Source organism: Chiloscyllium plagiosum, unplaced genomic scaffold (genome assembly GCF_037043375.1).
Source record: "Chiloscyllium plagiosum isolate Xiang-an unplaced genomic scaffold, Cpla_swu_hap1 HiC_scaffold_28, whole genome shotgun sequence".
Classification (NCBI taxonomy): Eukaryota; Metazoa; Chordata; class Chondrichthyes; order Orectolobiformes; family Hemiscylliidae; genus Chiloscyllium; species Chiloscyllium plagiosum.
Genome location: NW_028270166.1, coordinates 32,043,226 through 32,059,113, shown reverse-complemented (window position 1 = coordinate 32,059,113; position 15,888 = coordinate 32,043,226). Strand labels below are relative to the sequence as shown.

At 45.2% G+C, this 15,888-nt stretch overlaps 1 protein-coding gene across 1 annotated transcript in view; it reads right to left on the bottom strand.

Moving 5' to 3' along the window:
• LOC122565549 (cation channel sperm-associated auxiliary subunit delta-like) overlaps nucleotides 1-14,109 on the bottom strand; it is a 96,907-nt gene extending 82,798 nt beyond the window's left edge. The window contains exon 1 of the mRNA XM_087975866.1: nucleotides 14,077-14,109. Within this exon, the coding sequence (XP_087831992.1) occupies nucleotides 14,077-14,109 (33 nt within the window). The remainder of the gene's footprint in view (nucleotides 1-14,076) is intronic.
• Nucleotides 14,110-15,888: the final 1,779 nt, after the last annotated feature.

The window sequence follows — 15,888 nt, the reverse complement described above, 5'->3', positions numbered from 1 at the left end:
AAAGGAGAAGGAGAATCTACATTTCGGGCATAAGCCCTTCTTCCTGAAGAAGGGCTTATGCCCGAAATGTTGATTCTCCTTCTCCTTTGATGCTGCCTGACCTGCTGCGCTTTTCCAGCAACACATTTTTAAGCTCTGATCCCCAGCATCTGCAGTCCTCACTTTCTCCACACTGATAAGCTAACAGAAATAGGATTTTAAAAAATATAAAAACCCTGAGGTTCATGGGCATTCGAGAATCTGCTTTCTCAGTGTCAGTTTTTGTTTGCAAATGAAAGACTTACTTCTTGAAGAATTCTCTGCATCTCCTGGTGATTCTGTACATTTTCTCCACCAGAAACAGTGAGGACTGCGGATGCTGGAGATCAGAGTTGAGAGTTTGTTGCTGGAAAAGCACAGCAAGTCAGGCAGCATCCGAGGAGCAGGAAAATCGACGTTTCGGCCGGAGTTTTATTGCTGATGAAGGGCTCCTGCCCGAAATGTCGATTTTCCCGCTCCTGGGATGCTGCCTGACCTGCTGTGCTTTTCCAACAACACACTCAACGCTATAAGTTATTGTCGCGGTGGTCCCCACCCACCCCCCATCATTATGTAGAGTCAGCATTATGGACTTGCTGGTTGTCTAACCTCCTCAGATCGAGCAATCTGATTACCTAACGTCCGTGTTGACACATGGCTCAAATGAGACCCACTCAATTAGGTAATAGGTCCATCATAACATTTCAAAAGTACATAACGGCAATTACGTCCACGTACCTACAGTCTTTCGCCAGTGTGAAACAGATGAAATACAGAACCTCTGATAAAAACACAAAAGCTAACATCATTGTATTGAATAATATCCAACGCAAACAAATTGAATTTATATCTGCAACGGCCAATTCCGCTTTTTCTCGCATTCCTCTCCGAGCCCCGACTTGAACTACAACTCCGATTGGTCGCTTTCAAAGCAACGGTCCCGCTCGAGAGCCAGCACGTGAGGCCACTTCTTCACCGCTTCGTCCAACCGCCTTTGCAGGCGCTGATAGACTCCTGAACAGGAGTTGGGTATGCAGCAAAACAAAGGAATATTAATCAAAGTTTGTTACAAATTGGTATAGACAGTTTGACACAAAGGAAATGGCAGTCAGGGATAATGACGTAAGCATGTAATACTAGGTTGGGGTGAACTTTCCTATTTTCCATGCTTTACAGTTTTTGACAAAATTCTGTAGTGTTTAAAAAAAGAACTAGAATGACCGTGGGGCCGGGTGTTAGTTACATTTGCCTCAGCATGTGAAGCTGTTAAGTCATTCAATAACACCATCTACTTAACCTCTCCCCTCCCATATGATGCCCCTATTCTTTATTTATTACCCAAAATTCGATCAATTACTGTTTTAAGTATGCTCACTGGGTCTCCATATTCCTTTGCAATAGAGAATTACAGATTTATAATTCAGACCAGTTATTTCTCCTCAACTTAATCCAATCTTATCTGAGACTGGCCCTTCTAGACTCATTGGTCAGGGAAAATATTCAGCATCTAACCTTGTCAACCTCTGAAGAATTTTTGTTTCACTCAAATCACCTCATTCTTCTCAACACAAGGGAATATAAATTTAGTATGTCAACCTGTCCTCATCAAACAATCTTTTCATCCCAGGAATCAGACTCTTGAACCTTTCTTTGTTGCATTCATTCTAGAACGAGTTATAACCATTGTCAGGTAAGGAATCCAGGGAGTTCACAGCTGAATATCCCAGGATTTAGATGTTTAAGGTGTGAGAGATGTAAAGGTGGTGAGGGAGTTGTATTACTGGTGAAGGAGTATCACAGCTGTACTGAGGTAGGATATATCAGAGAACTCATGCAGCAATATGGGTAGAATTCAGGAATCAGAAAGGTGAAATCACAATGCTGAGGGTATACTACAGGCCTTCTAACAGCCAGCAGGAGATAGAGGAGAGAATATGTCGACAGATTTTGGAAAGATGTAAGAACAGCAGGGTTGTTGTGGTTGGTTTTAACTTCCCCTATATTGATTGGGACTCACTTCGTGCTAGGGGCCGTCACCACGTCTAACCCCGCCCCCCCGCCGCGTTCCGTCACCGCGCCTAACCCCGCCCCCCCGCCGGTCTCCATCACCATGTCCAACTCCGCCCCCACGCCGACCTCTGTCCCCGCCCCCAGGCCTAACCCCGCCCCCATATCCAGCTCCAGTCCCACACCAGGTCCTAGCTCCCCGCACTGCCATGTGTTCACCATCCCTCCAGACTTGCCCCTCTCTGAGGATGAAAGATCAGTCCTCAGCAGAGGTCTCACCTTCGTTCCCACACGTTCTCGGGTCAATGAATTCAATACACGGAGTGACATCGAACAATTCTTCCGCCGTCTTCGCCTCCGTGCCTTCTTCTTCAATCAAGACTCTCGTCCACCCTCTGACGACCCCTTCTCCCACCTCCAACACACCCCGTCCACCTGGACACCCCGTGCTGGCCTCCTACCTGCCCTCAACCTCTTCATAGCAAACTGCCGCCGCGATATTAACCGCTACCTGAACTCCCACACCCCTCCCACCCACTCCAACCTCTCACCCTCGGAACGCGCAGCCCTCCACTCCCTCCGTTCCAACCCCAACCTCACCATCAAACCAGCTGACAAGGGAGGCGCAGTAGTAGTTTGGCGCACTGACCTTTACACCGCTGAGGCCAAACGCCAGCTCGCAGATACCTCCTCCTACCGTCCCCTTGACCATGACCCCACCCCCCACCACCAAACCATCATCTCCCAGACCATCCATAACCTCATCACCTCAGGGGACCTCCCATCCACCGCCTCCAACCTCATAGTCCCACAACCCCGCACCGCCCGTTTCTACCTCCTGCCCAAAATCCACAAACCTGACTGCCCCGGACGACCCATCGTCTCAGCCTGCTCCTGCCCAACCGAACTCATCTCGGCATACCTCGACACGGTCCTGTCCCCATTAGTCCAAGAACTCCCCACCTACGTTCGTGACACCACCCACGCCCTCCACCTCCTCCAGGATTTCCGCTTCCCCGGTCCCCAACGCCTCATCTTCACCATGGACATCCAGTCCCTGTACACCTCCATCCCCCATCACGAAGGACTCAAAGCACTCCGCTTCTTCCTTTCCCGCCGTACCACCCAGTACCCTTCCACCGACACCCTCCTTCGACTGACCGAACTGGTCCTCACCCTGAACAACTTTTCTTTCCAATCCTCCCACTTTCTCCAAACAAAAGGAGTAGCCATGGGCACCCGCATGGGCCCCAGCTATGCCTGCCTCTTCGTAGGGTATGTGGAACAATCCATCTTCCGCAACTACACTGGCCCCACCCCCCATCTTTTCCTTCGCTACATTGATGACTGTATCGGCGCTACCTCGTGCTCCCACGAGGAGGTTGAACAGTTCATCCACTACACTAACACCTTCCACCCCGACCTCAAATTCACCTGGACAGTCTCGGACTCCTCCCTCCCCTTCCTAGACCTTTCTGTTTCTATCTCAGGCGACCGAATCAACACGGACATCTACTACAAACCAACCGACTCCCACAGCTACCTGGACTACACCTCCTCCCATCCTGCCCCCTGTAAAAACGCCATCCCATTCTCCCAATTCCTTCGTCTCCGCTGCATCTGCTCCCAGGAGGACCAGTTCAAAATATGTACAACACAGATGGCCTCCTTCTTCAAGGACCGCAATTTCCCCCCCGACGTGGTCGACGGTGCCCTCCACCGCATCTCCTCCACTTCCCGCTCCTCCGCCCTTGAGCCCCGCCCCTCCAACCGCCACCAGGACAGAACCCCACTGGTCCTCACCTACCACCCCACCAATCTCCATGTACAGCGCATCATCCGCCGTCACTTCCGCCACCTCCAAACAGACCCCAGCACCAAGGATATATTTCCCTCCCCTCCCCTATCAGCTTTCCGTAGAGACCACTCCCTCCGCGACTCCCTTGTCAGATCCACACCCCCCACCGACCCAACCTCCACTCCCGGCACCTTCCCTTGCAACGCAGGAGGTGCAACACCTGCGCCCACACCTCCCCCCTCACTTCTCTCCAAGGCCCCAAAGGAAACTTCCATATCCGCCACAGATTCACCTGCACCTCCACCCACATCATCTACTGCATCCGCTGCAGCCGGTGTGGCCTCCTCTATATTGGGGAGACAGGCCGCCTACTTGCGGAGCGATTCAGAGAGCACCTCTGGGCCACCCGGACGAACCAACCCAACCACCCTGTAGCACAGCATTTCAACTCCCCCTCCCACTCCACCGGGGATATGCAGGTCATTGGACTCATCCACCGCCAAACCACAACAACGCGACGGTCGGAGGAGGAGCGTCTTATCTTCCGACTGGGAACCCTCCAACCACAGGGGATGAACTTGGACTTCACCAGTTTCTTCATCCCCCCTCCCCCCACCTTGTCTCAGCCGAATCCCTCTAGCCCGGCACCGCCTTCCTGACCTGCAGTCTTCTTCTTGACCTCTCCGCCTCCATCCTACTCCGACCTATCACCCTCACCTTGACCTCTTTCCACCTATCACATTTCCAACGCCCCTCCTCCAAGTCCCTCCTCCCTACCTTTTATCTTCTCCTGCTGAACACTCTCTGCTCATTCCTGAAGAAGGGCCTGTGCCCGAAACGTCGAATCTCCTGTTCCCTGGATGCTGCCTGACCTGCTGTGCTGTTCCAGCAATAAAGTTTCAACTTAAATTGGGGGAAGGCAAACTACAACAATATTCGACAGGAACTGCAGAATAGGTGAAAGTGGATAGTGCAGACGCTGGAAATTAGAGTCAAGATTAGAGTGGTGCTGGAAAAGCACAGCAGGTCAGGCAGCATCCGAGGAGCAGGAAAATGTTGATTGGAGGTGGCTGTTTGAGGGTAAATCCACATCAGACATGTGGGAGTCTTTCAAACGGCAGTTGATAAGAGTTCAGGAATGGCACATTCTTGTGAGAATAATGGATAGGTATGGAAAGTTGCATGAACCTTGGATGACAAGGATGTTACCCCTTGGTCAAAAAGAAATAGGAGCACTTGCAGTATATAAGGAAAGTAGGAAAAATCTTAAACAATGAATTAAAAGGGTTATGAAAAGTATTTAGCAAACAGGATTAAGGAGAATCCCGAGGCATTTTATAGATTTAGATTAGATTACAGTGTGGAAACAGGCCCTTCGGCCCAACAAGTCCACACCGACCCGCCAAAGCGAAACCCACCATACCCCTACATTTACCCCTTACCTAACACGACAGGCAATTTAGTATGGCCAATTCACCTGACTCTGCACATCTTTGGATGGTGGGAGGAAACCGGAGCACCCCCATGCAGACACGGGGAGAACGTGCAAACTCCACACAGTCAGTCGTCTGAGGCGGGAATTGAACCCGGGTCTCTGGCGCTGTGAGGCAGCAGTGCTAACCACTGTGCCACTGTGCTGCCCACAATATACATATTAAGAAAGCAAGAGGGTAGCCAGAGAAAGGGTTGGCTCACTCAAAGACAAAGGAAGAAATCTATGTGTAGAGCCAGAAGAGGTAGGTGGGGTCTTAAACGAATACTTTGTGCATTCACCAAATAGAAGGAATTTTGGGAGGATGATCTCAGGGAAGGGAGAGTCAAATTTCAAACCAGGTTGCCGTTTAAAAAGAAGAGGTGTTGTGCGTCCTAAGAAGTATTAAGGTAGGTAAGTCCCCTGATCCTGATGGGATCTATCCCAGAATATTGAGGGAGGCAAGAGAACAAATTTCTGGAGCATTGTCAGACATCTTTGTATCCTCTATGGCCACAGTTGAGGACTGGAGAATAGCCAACGTTGTCCCATTTTTTAAGAAGGGTAGCAGGGATAATCCAGGAAATTTCAGGCCTGTGAGCCTCACGTCAGTGATAGGGAAATAATTGGAAAAGATTCTTAGGGACAAGATCTGTACAAGTTTAGAAGCAAATGGACTCACTCATTAGCATAGACAGCATGATTTTGTGCAGGAAAGATCATGCCTCACTAACTTGATTAAGTTTTTTGAGAAGACAATGAAGATGATTGATGATAGAAAAGAGGTTGTCCACATGGACATTAGTAAAGCCTTTGCTAAGGTCCTTCATGGCAGACTGGTATAAAAGGTGAAGTCACAGGGTATCAGAGGTGAGATGGCAAAATGGATATGGAACTGGCTTAGTCAAAGAAGACAAAGGGTAGTGGTGGAAGGAAGCTTTTCAGAACTGAGATTTGTGACTAGTGGTGTTCATAAACCTTGCTTGGGTCCCACATTTAAAAGATCGTAGAGTCCCTACAGTGTGGGGGCAGGCCATTCAGCCCATGTAGTCCACACCAACACCCCAAAGAGCATCCAACCAGAACCATGCCCTACCCTATCCCTGTAACTCTGCATTTTCCATGGCTAATTCACACATTCCTGGACACTACAGGCAATTTAGCATGGCCAATCCACCTAACCTGCACATCTTTGGACTGTGGGAGGAAACTGGAGCACCCAGAGGAAACCCACACAAACAGCTAACCACCGAGCCACTGTGCCATCCCTGTGCTAGGACCTCTGCTGTTCGTGATCTCCATAAATGATTTGGAGGAAAATGTAGTTTGTCTAATTAGTAAGTCTGTGGACAATACAAAGATTGCTGGAGTTGCAGATGATGAGGACGATTATCAGAGGATACAAAACGATTTGGATCAGTTAGAGGCATGGTCAGAAAAATGGCAGATGGAGTTTAATCTGGGCAAATATGAGGTGATGCATTTTGGAAGGTAAATTACAAGTGAAAATTATGCAGTGAATGGCAGAAAGTTTAGGAGTATTGGTATGCAGGGGGATCAGTTTGTGCAGGTCCACAGATTACAGAGCAGGTAGATAACAGTAAAAAAGGTCTATGGCATGCTTGCCTTCATTGATAGGGGCATTGAGAATAAGGATAGACAAGGTATGCTGTAGCTTAAGTTTTTTTAGGGCACACATGGAATATTGCATATGGTTCTGGTCACAATACTCCTAGAAAAGATGTGGATGTTTTGGAGAGGGTTCAAAAAAGGTTTACCAAGACATTCTCTGGTATGGGGGATTTTAGCTATGATAAATGGTTCAATAGAATGGGTTTATTTTCACTGCAACGCAGGAGGTTGCGTGGTGACCTTAAGGCAGTTTATAAGATTGTGGATGGTGTAGATAAAGTGGAAAGTATGATGCTTATTCCCAGGCTGGAGGGGGTCAACTACTAGGGGACACAGATTCAAGGTGTGGGGGGAGAAGTTTAAAAGAGGTGCATGAGGCAAGCTTTTAACACAAAGAGTGGTGAGTGCCTGGTACGCTTGCCAGAGAAGGTGGTAAAAGCAAACACAATAGCAGCATTCAAGAAACATTTGGCGAATACATGAATGGGAAGGGAATAAAGCGATATGGTTCCTGCATATGAAGACAGTTTTAATATGGAAGGCAAAATGTGTCAGCACAGTCTTGAAAGGCTGAAGGTCCTGTTCCTGTGCTGTATTGTTCTTTCTCCGTTGAGCCCAAAACCACACTTCATGGTTTTGTGTGACCATATACAATTGCAGTTAATCTAACACCTCAATCCCATTTTAATAAGAGTTATTTACATAATTCATTGTCATGACTGAAGTTAGTTGCAATTATGTTTATACTTACTCCAAATGGGCCTTCATTTAGCTGTCCAGACATGTTTGGCCAAATTGTTAGCAACAGTCCAGGGGAAATGAGATTTAGCACTGCTGTTAATATCATTGGCTTCATCAGCAATCTATCAACTTCAGTGACAGTCTACCAGAACGGAATTTTCACCTCTAGAGTTTAAGTTCAGCAGTGGGCCTGGAAGCGGGATTCACTTATCTCAGTGGATGCCAACATTTCTCGAGTGATTTTCTGTTTTTTATGGATCATTGCGTATTTTTGCACAAAAGCAATGGCATACCGGGGAGATATTTAGCTTGATGAGTACATCTACCAGAATAGACTTTAGATACAACCCAATGAACACATCTGGTTGTGGATTAGCGTCCATCTGAAGATGAAACATTCTCTTGATCTTCCTAAACCCTGCACAACCCAATCACATTTCTTCATTCCTCGTACAGATTGTCACTCCAGTCTCTGACATTTAGAGAACTGCAGCTCAGCTCCATGCAGATGATGAGACTCTGTACTTGACCATAAAACACATATTGAAAATACTGTGGCAGGGGAACATCAGAGGGCCGCCAGAGACTATCAGCTAACTAGAGTGTTGGGTAGAAATATCGTCCAAGTTCTGTCTACTATTATGGCATGCAAATTTGGCTGCTTCCATTGAAAAGATGATGGCCATCTTTTAAGACCCATTTCAAGCACATCACACACAGTGGCTGCTGGATATGTGTTCAGTTTTGCACAATCCATTGCTACCCTACATTCCTATTCCTCCCTGTGGATGAAGTACCTGATTGCCGACATTATTTGGTACTCTTGCTTGTGGCTGAGCAGTTATTTGGTTTTGATTTGTCCTCTGGCCAAGCACATTTCTTCCTTGATGCATTGTGGAGCATCTATAATTTTATGCTCACAAGATGTGTTCCCAACTTTTCTAAGACTGGCTTTTCCACTGAGGTACTGGTGTCTGCAATAGTGGCGTGTACAGGAGGCAGCCTTGCTGATACTTCCTCTGAGGGCTCAAGACTGTCATCCTCAGAGGCCAAGTAGATGGCTTCTAGCAGATCCAGGCATTTTATGGACATCAAATTGGTACCACTAGCCAGACTGGTGTTGTTTTCCTTACAGTTGAGGAGATTGAGAGGGGATATGATTGAGATGTGTAAAATTATGAGGGCCATAGATGGGATAGATTGAAAGAAACATTTCCCCCTTGATAGAAGGATCAATAATCAGGGGACAAATTTAACGTAAGGGGCAGATGTTGTAGAGGAATTGTGAGGAAAAGCTTTTTACTTAGTGAGTGGTGAGAATCTCGAAGGATGGTAGGGGCAGAAACCCTCATAATATTGAAGAATCGTTTGGATGTGCATTTGTGATGCCAAGGCTAAGTGCTGGAAAATGGGATTAGAATAGTTAGATAGTTGTTATTAACCGGCACAGACTCTGTATGCCAAAGGGCCTTTTTTTTTGTGTGCTATTGATCTCTACGATTCTATGACCCAGGTCTCTCTGATTCACTATGCCAAACCAATAGTCCAAATTACCCAGGATAGGACAGATGCATCCTGCCTTGACCACCTTTCCACTATTGGATGATAGTGCCCCACCTTTCACTGAACAGTGTGCTTCTTTTTCCCAGGACGTTGCCCAACCTACCCGGCCATTGCTCCCCTTTTCTCCACTAACTCTCTCACTATCTGTTTTTTGCTGTATCCCTGCCCTTTGGAACCAGTCAGCCTCCTCCCATTATAGAGTCATAGAGATGTACAGCATGGAAACAGACCCCTTCGGTCCAACTCGTCCATGCTGATCAGATATCCCAACCCCATCTAGTTCCACCTGCCAGCACCCAGACCATATCCTTCCAAACTCTTCCTATTCATATACCCATCCAGATGCCCTTTAAATATTGCAATTGTACTAGCCTCCATTACTTCCTCTGGCAGCTCATTCTATACAAGTACCACCCTCTGTGTGAAAAAGTTGCCCCTTAGGTTTTTTTTTATATCTTTCCCCTCTCACCCTAAACCTATGCCCTCTAGTTCTGGACTCCCCTACTCCAAGGAAGAGACTTTGTCTATTTATCCTATCCATGCCCCTCATGATTTTATAAACCTCTATAAGGTCACCCCTCAGCCTCCGACGGTCCAAGGAAAACAGCCCCAGCTATTCAACCTCTCTCCAGAGCTCAAATCCTCCAACCCTGGCAACATCCTTGTAAATCTTTTCTGAATCCTTTCAAGTTTCACAACAGACCAGAATTGTATGCAAAAGTGGCCTAAACAATATCCTGTATAGCCGCAACATGACCTCCCAACTCCTGTACTCAATACTCTGACCAATAAAGGAAAGCATACAAAACGCCTTCATCTTCACTACCCTATCTACCTACGACTCCACTTTCAAGGAGCTATGAACCTGCACTCCAAGGTCTCTTTGTTCAGCAACACTGCCTAGGACCTTACCATTACGTGTATAAGTCTTGCTAAGATTTGCTTTCCCAAAATGCAGCACCTCGCATTTATCTGAATTAAACTCCATCTGCCACTTCTCAGCCCATTGGCCCATCTGATCAAGATCCTATTGTAATTTGAGGTAACTGTCTTCGCTATCCACTACACCTCCAATTCTGGTATTATCCGCAAACTTCCTAACTGTACCTCTTATGCTTACATCCAAATCATTTATATAAATGATGAAAAATAGTGGACCCAGCACCGATCCTTGTGGCACTCCACCGGTCACAGGCCTCCAATCTGAAAAACAACTCTCCACCACTACCCTCTGTCTTCTACCATTGACCCAGTTCTATATCCAAATGGCTAGTTCTCCCTGTATTCCATGAGATCCAACCTTGCTAACCAGTCTCCCATGGGGAACCTTGTCGAACAACTTACTGAAGTCCATATAGATCACATCAACCATTCTGTCCTCATCAGTCCTCTTTGTTACTTCTTCAGAAAACTAAATGGACGGCACGGTGGCACAGTGGTTAGCACTGCTGCCTCACAGTGCCAGAGACCCGGGTTCAATTCCCGCCTCAGGCAACTGACTGTGTGGAGTTTGCACATTCTCCCCGTGTCTGCGTGGGTTTCCTCCGGGTGCTCCGGTTTCCTCCCACAGTCCAAAGATGTGCAGGTCAGGTGAATTGGCCATGCTAAATTGCCCGTAGTGTTAGGTAAGGGGTAAATGTAGGGATATGGGTGGGTTGCGCTTCGGTGAGTCGGTGTGGACTTGTTGGGCCGAAGGGCCTGTTTGCACACTGTAATGTAATCTAATCTAATCTAATCTAATCTAAATCAAGTTTGTGAGACATAATTTCCCACACACAAGCCATGTTGACTATCCCTAATTAGTCCTTGCCTTTCCAAATACACGTACATTCTGTCCCTCAGGACTCTCTCCAACAACTTGCTCACCACCGACGTCAGGCTCACTGGTCTATAGTTCCCTGGCTTGTCCTTACCACCTTTCTCAAACAGTGGCACCGCATTAGCCAACCTCCAGTCTTCCGGCACCTCACCTGTAACTATCGGTGATACAAATATCTCAGCAAGGGGCCCAGCATTTCCTTAGCTTCTCACAGAGTTCTAGGGTACACCTGATCAGGTCCTGGAGATTTATTTACTTTTATGCGTTTCAAGACATCCAGCACTTCCTCCTCTGTAATATGGGCGTTTTTCAAAATGTCACCATCTATTTCCCTACATTCTATATCTTTCACGTCCTTTTCCACAGAAAACACTGATGCAAAATACTCATTTAGTATCTCCCCGATTTTCTGTGGCTCCACACAAAGGCCGCCTTGCTGATCTTTGAGGGGCGTTATTCTCCTTAGTTACCCTTTTGTCCTTAATGTACGTGTAAAAACTCTTTGGATTCTCCTTAACCCTATTTGCCAAAGCTATCTCATCTTCCCTTTCTGCCTTCCTGATTTCCCTCTTAACTATACTCCTACTGCCCCATTAAGTGAAGTAAGTTTCTCTCTCATGCCATTTTACTCCACTGCACTCAATAGAATCAAGTGCACTCCCCTGTGTTACCTTTTGCTCCATTTCAAGAACCTGCACTCAACTCAGTTGGTCCATGTCATTGTAGAGATATATCAGTAAAAACCTGCTCTGAAGTGCCAGAAGGAGTTTCCACCAGCTAACATTTTATTTATTTACATCTGGGCACTTGAAAGCCTGTTTTTATCAAATAGGTAGAATTCAATTGAGTCAAGGTACTTCGTTCCAGTGAGTACAGTTTGTAATGAGATGCAAATACATTCCTTGAACCTTCAGTTGGGAAGGCACGCCAACGTTTTAAGATCAGATTTTAGTCATCAACCAGGACCTCTATAACTACATGGTGATTAATTAACTCTCTTATTGCACAATAATAAATCCAAAATACCTTGATTCCAAGTTGGTTCCTCAACATACTGATCTAGAAAAATATTTTAAATTCTTTCTATAAACTTGTCTTCCATAATATTTCTAAACATTTGAATTGCCTGGAATACATATAATTTAAACTTGCCCCACAACACTGTATTACTCTTATTGCATGCACCTATAATTTTATGATTCATATTCTAACACATGATTTGGAGATGCCGGTGTTGGACTGGGGTGTACAAAGTTAAAAATCACACAACACCAGGTTATAGTCCAACAGGTTTAATTGGAAGCACACTAGCTTTCGGAGCGACGCTCCTTCATCAGGTGATTGTGGAGGGCTCGATCATAACACAGAATTTATAGCAAAAATTTGCAGTGTGATGTAACTGAAATTATACATTGAAGAATTGATTGTCTATTAAGCCTTTCATCTGTTAGAATACAGTGATAGTTTCACTTCTTTCATGTGTAAATCACAAAACCCTTTTTTTTAAAGTTGCATTCTCGGGTTAGCTATTAACAATGGTGATAGCTAGACAATGTGTTGAAGGTGTTAGCCCCCTGTGTTCTCTGTCTATGACCTGATGTTTAGATTGATTCCAATCTAAAAAGTGAAATAACAGAGTTTTACATAAATTCATGCAGTTTTTGAGCTCAGAGTTCGACATGAATCTATGTGGTTTTTGAGCAAAGTGCAATGTAACTTTGTACCAAAAAAATTCACCACACACAATATATATGTGTGCATGTGGGTCTTTGTCTGTCTGTGTGTGTGTCTGTCTGGGGTGGGGGTTGTGAGTGTGAGAAAGTGTGTGTGTGTAGTGAGTGCAGAGTGTCTTAAGTCTGTGAGGGGGTGCATGTGTGGGAGTCTGTGTGTCTATAAGGGTGTGTGTGGGTGTCTGTGTGCACGCCTGTGTACCGAACTTAGCTATCAGCCTGGCTGAGCAGAGGCTGATAGCTAAGTTCGGTACCCATAGGGAGGGCCTCAACCGGGACCTTGGGTTCATGTCACATTACAGGTGATCACCATTGCACTACACACACACACACACAGATATTCCTACACACACACACACTCTCACATACACATGGACACAGATACACACAGATGCGCACACAGACAACCACACAGAAATTTTTAGAGGGGCTAGTCTACTGATTGTTTTCTGGTCCCATTGTTTTTTAGCTCAAACAAAACTGATTCTACATCTTAATTTCATGAAAAAAAATCATTTTCTCTGTCAAAAGATAATATCTTTCATTGTCAGGGCAATACCTCTTCCTTTTTCATTTTGCTTATTTTTTCTAAAAATCATGTATCCTGGAATATTTAATTCCTAACCTTTGTCACTGTACAACCATATCACTGCAATGGCTACTAGATTAAACTGATTTATTTATTTTTGTATTGATTAGTTCGCTTATTTTGTTGCAAGTGTTTCACACATTCATATGCATTGCTTTTAACTTCAACTATTTATCCTTGATGTCACCAGAATCATGATGCCACTAATGTCCCAATATCTTTGCTAAGCTCTCTGTTCTTTACAGATTCACAGTGCTTATTTTTTCACAAATTGACAAAGAACAGTGGCATGGAGCAGTGAACGCTATTTTTCACTCTGGAGGGAGGAGTAAGGGGATAGTTTTGAGGAGAAAGTGAGGTCTGCAGATGCTGGAGATCAGAGCTGAAAATGTGTTGCTGGAAAAGCGCAGCAGGTCAGGCAGCATCCAGGGAACAGGAGAATCGACGTTTCGGGCACAAGCCCTTCTTCAGGAAACGGATAGTTTTACCAACAATATTACACAGACATCATGGACTGAAAGACCTACCACTGTTCTGGATCATTCTACAATTCTATGATCTGAATTCAGTAAATTCACTACATAACTGGGATTAATCACACATCACCAAATCTGCCTGAACTATAGCAAATGCCAATAAGCTGCATACACCCCCAAGTTCATATTGAAATCCAAAGATGAGTCCCAATTTCTTTAGATCACTACCTACCTGAGAACCTCCTGCGTATCCATCCACTTTCATCTTCAACAACAAATACAAAAATCTCATGAATACTTTTGTTACAAAGATTATGACTATATACTCAGCTATTTCTTTCAAAGTCCTACCTCTATTTACCTCTCTTCTTGTCCAACAATCTAAGTCTCCCTCTGGTTTCTCATTTGTTATGAATCTACAACTCTCTTTAATTTCTGTCGTAAGCCCTCACGTGCCAATTTCATCTTATCTAGGGAACTAAATGTAATAACTGTAAATTTGCAGATGTGACAAACCTGGCTGGAAGAGTGTGCTGTGAGAACGATGCAAAGATTTTGCGGTGTGATTTGAATTGGCTGAGTGAATGGACAGATGCATGGCAGATGCAGTATAATTGGATAAATGTCAGGTTATCCACGTTGGTAGCAAAAATAGGAAAGCAGGTATTATTTGAATGGCTGTAAATTGAGAGAGAGGCATGTTCAATTAGACCTGGATGCTCTTGTGCACCAGTCACTAAAGTAAGCACGCAGGAGCAGCAGACATTAAAGAAGGCAAACTGTATGCTAGCTTTCATAGCAAGAGAATTCAAGTTCAGGAACAAGGATGTCTTGCTGCAATTATACAGGGCATCGGAATATTCAGTGCAATTTGGTCCCCATATATGAGGAAGGACATTCTTACTATCGGGGGAGTGCAGTGAAAGTTTACCAAATTGATTCCTGGGATGGTAAGATTTATGTATGAGGAGATATTGAGTTGGTTAGGATTGTACTTACTGGAGTTTGGAAGAATGAGACGGGAGCTCATAGAAATTCTAATAGGACTTGGCAGCAAGTGTGTTCTCCCACCATTCAGAGCCTGTGGCAGCAGCATCAAGGTCATTCTCCTGGCATTCGGGGCCAGCAGCAGCAGCAAAGCTACTACAGCAATCGTGGATAGCAATGCTAACAGCAGCAGAGTCTTCCAAGGTGGCATCACCGACAAGGGGTGACATCTGCAGCCAAAGTGGGACTCATGGCCCAGCAGTGGCCTGGCCTGGTAGTGGACCCAGTGACTCTTGGTTACAAGGCAAGTGTGGGTTCAGCGGCGTCAGCGCCTAAAGTGGAACAATACCTACATTGGTGGTGAGCCAGTGGAGGTCACCCTGGAGGCTAGTTGCCAGCGTGGACTGGTTCGGAAAGACTGATATTCTGAAATTTTTACTTCTTTATTTTTCTAATGTATTCCTATGACCTGTAATGCTGGACTTCTTTACTTTTCTAATTATTTTTGTTTCCTAAGAATTTTACCTGTACCTAGGTACCTTTGTAACTAAGATGGCACTGTAATGCAGCGACTAAACTCTAAACTCTTCACTGTACTCATTTGAGTACATGTGATAATAAAGCCAATTCAATTCAATTCAATTCAAGACAGTTTAGATGCAACAAGGATGTTCCTGGTGTCAAAAGAGTCCGGATACAGGGGGCATATTTTAAAGATAAAGGATAAACCTTTTCAGGACTGAAATGAAAAGAAATTTCTTCTTCCAGATATTGGTGATTATGTGGAATTCACAACCACAGCAAATGATTGAGGCAAAAACATGATGTGTTTTCAAAAAGAAGGTAGATATAGCTCTTGTAGCTAAAGGGATCAAGGGATATGGGAGTGGGTCGGAATAAGGTATTGAGCTTGATGATGAGTCATGATAATATTGAATGGTGGAGCAGGCTCAAGGGGTTGAATGACTGACTCCTGCTCCTATCTTCCATGTTTCAATGAGATGAACATTATACTATTTTGACCCTACTTGTACTAAATTGCTGGTGACCTAAATTC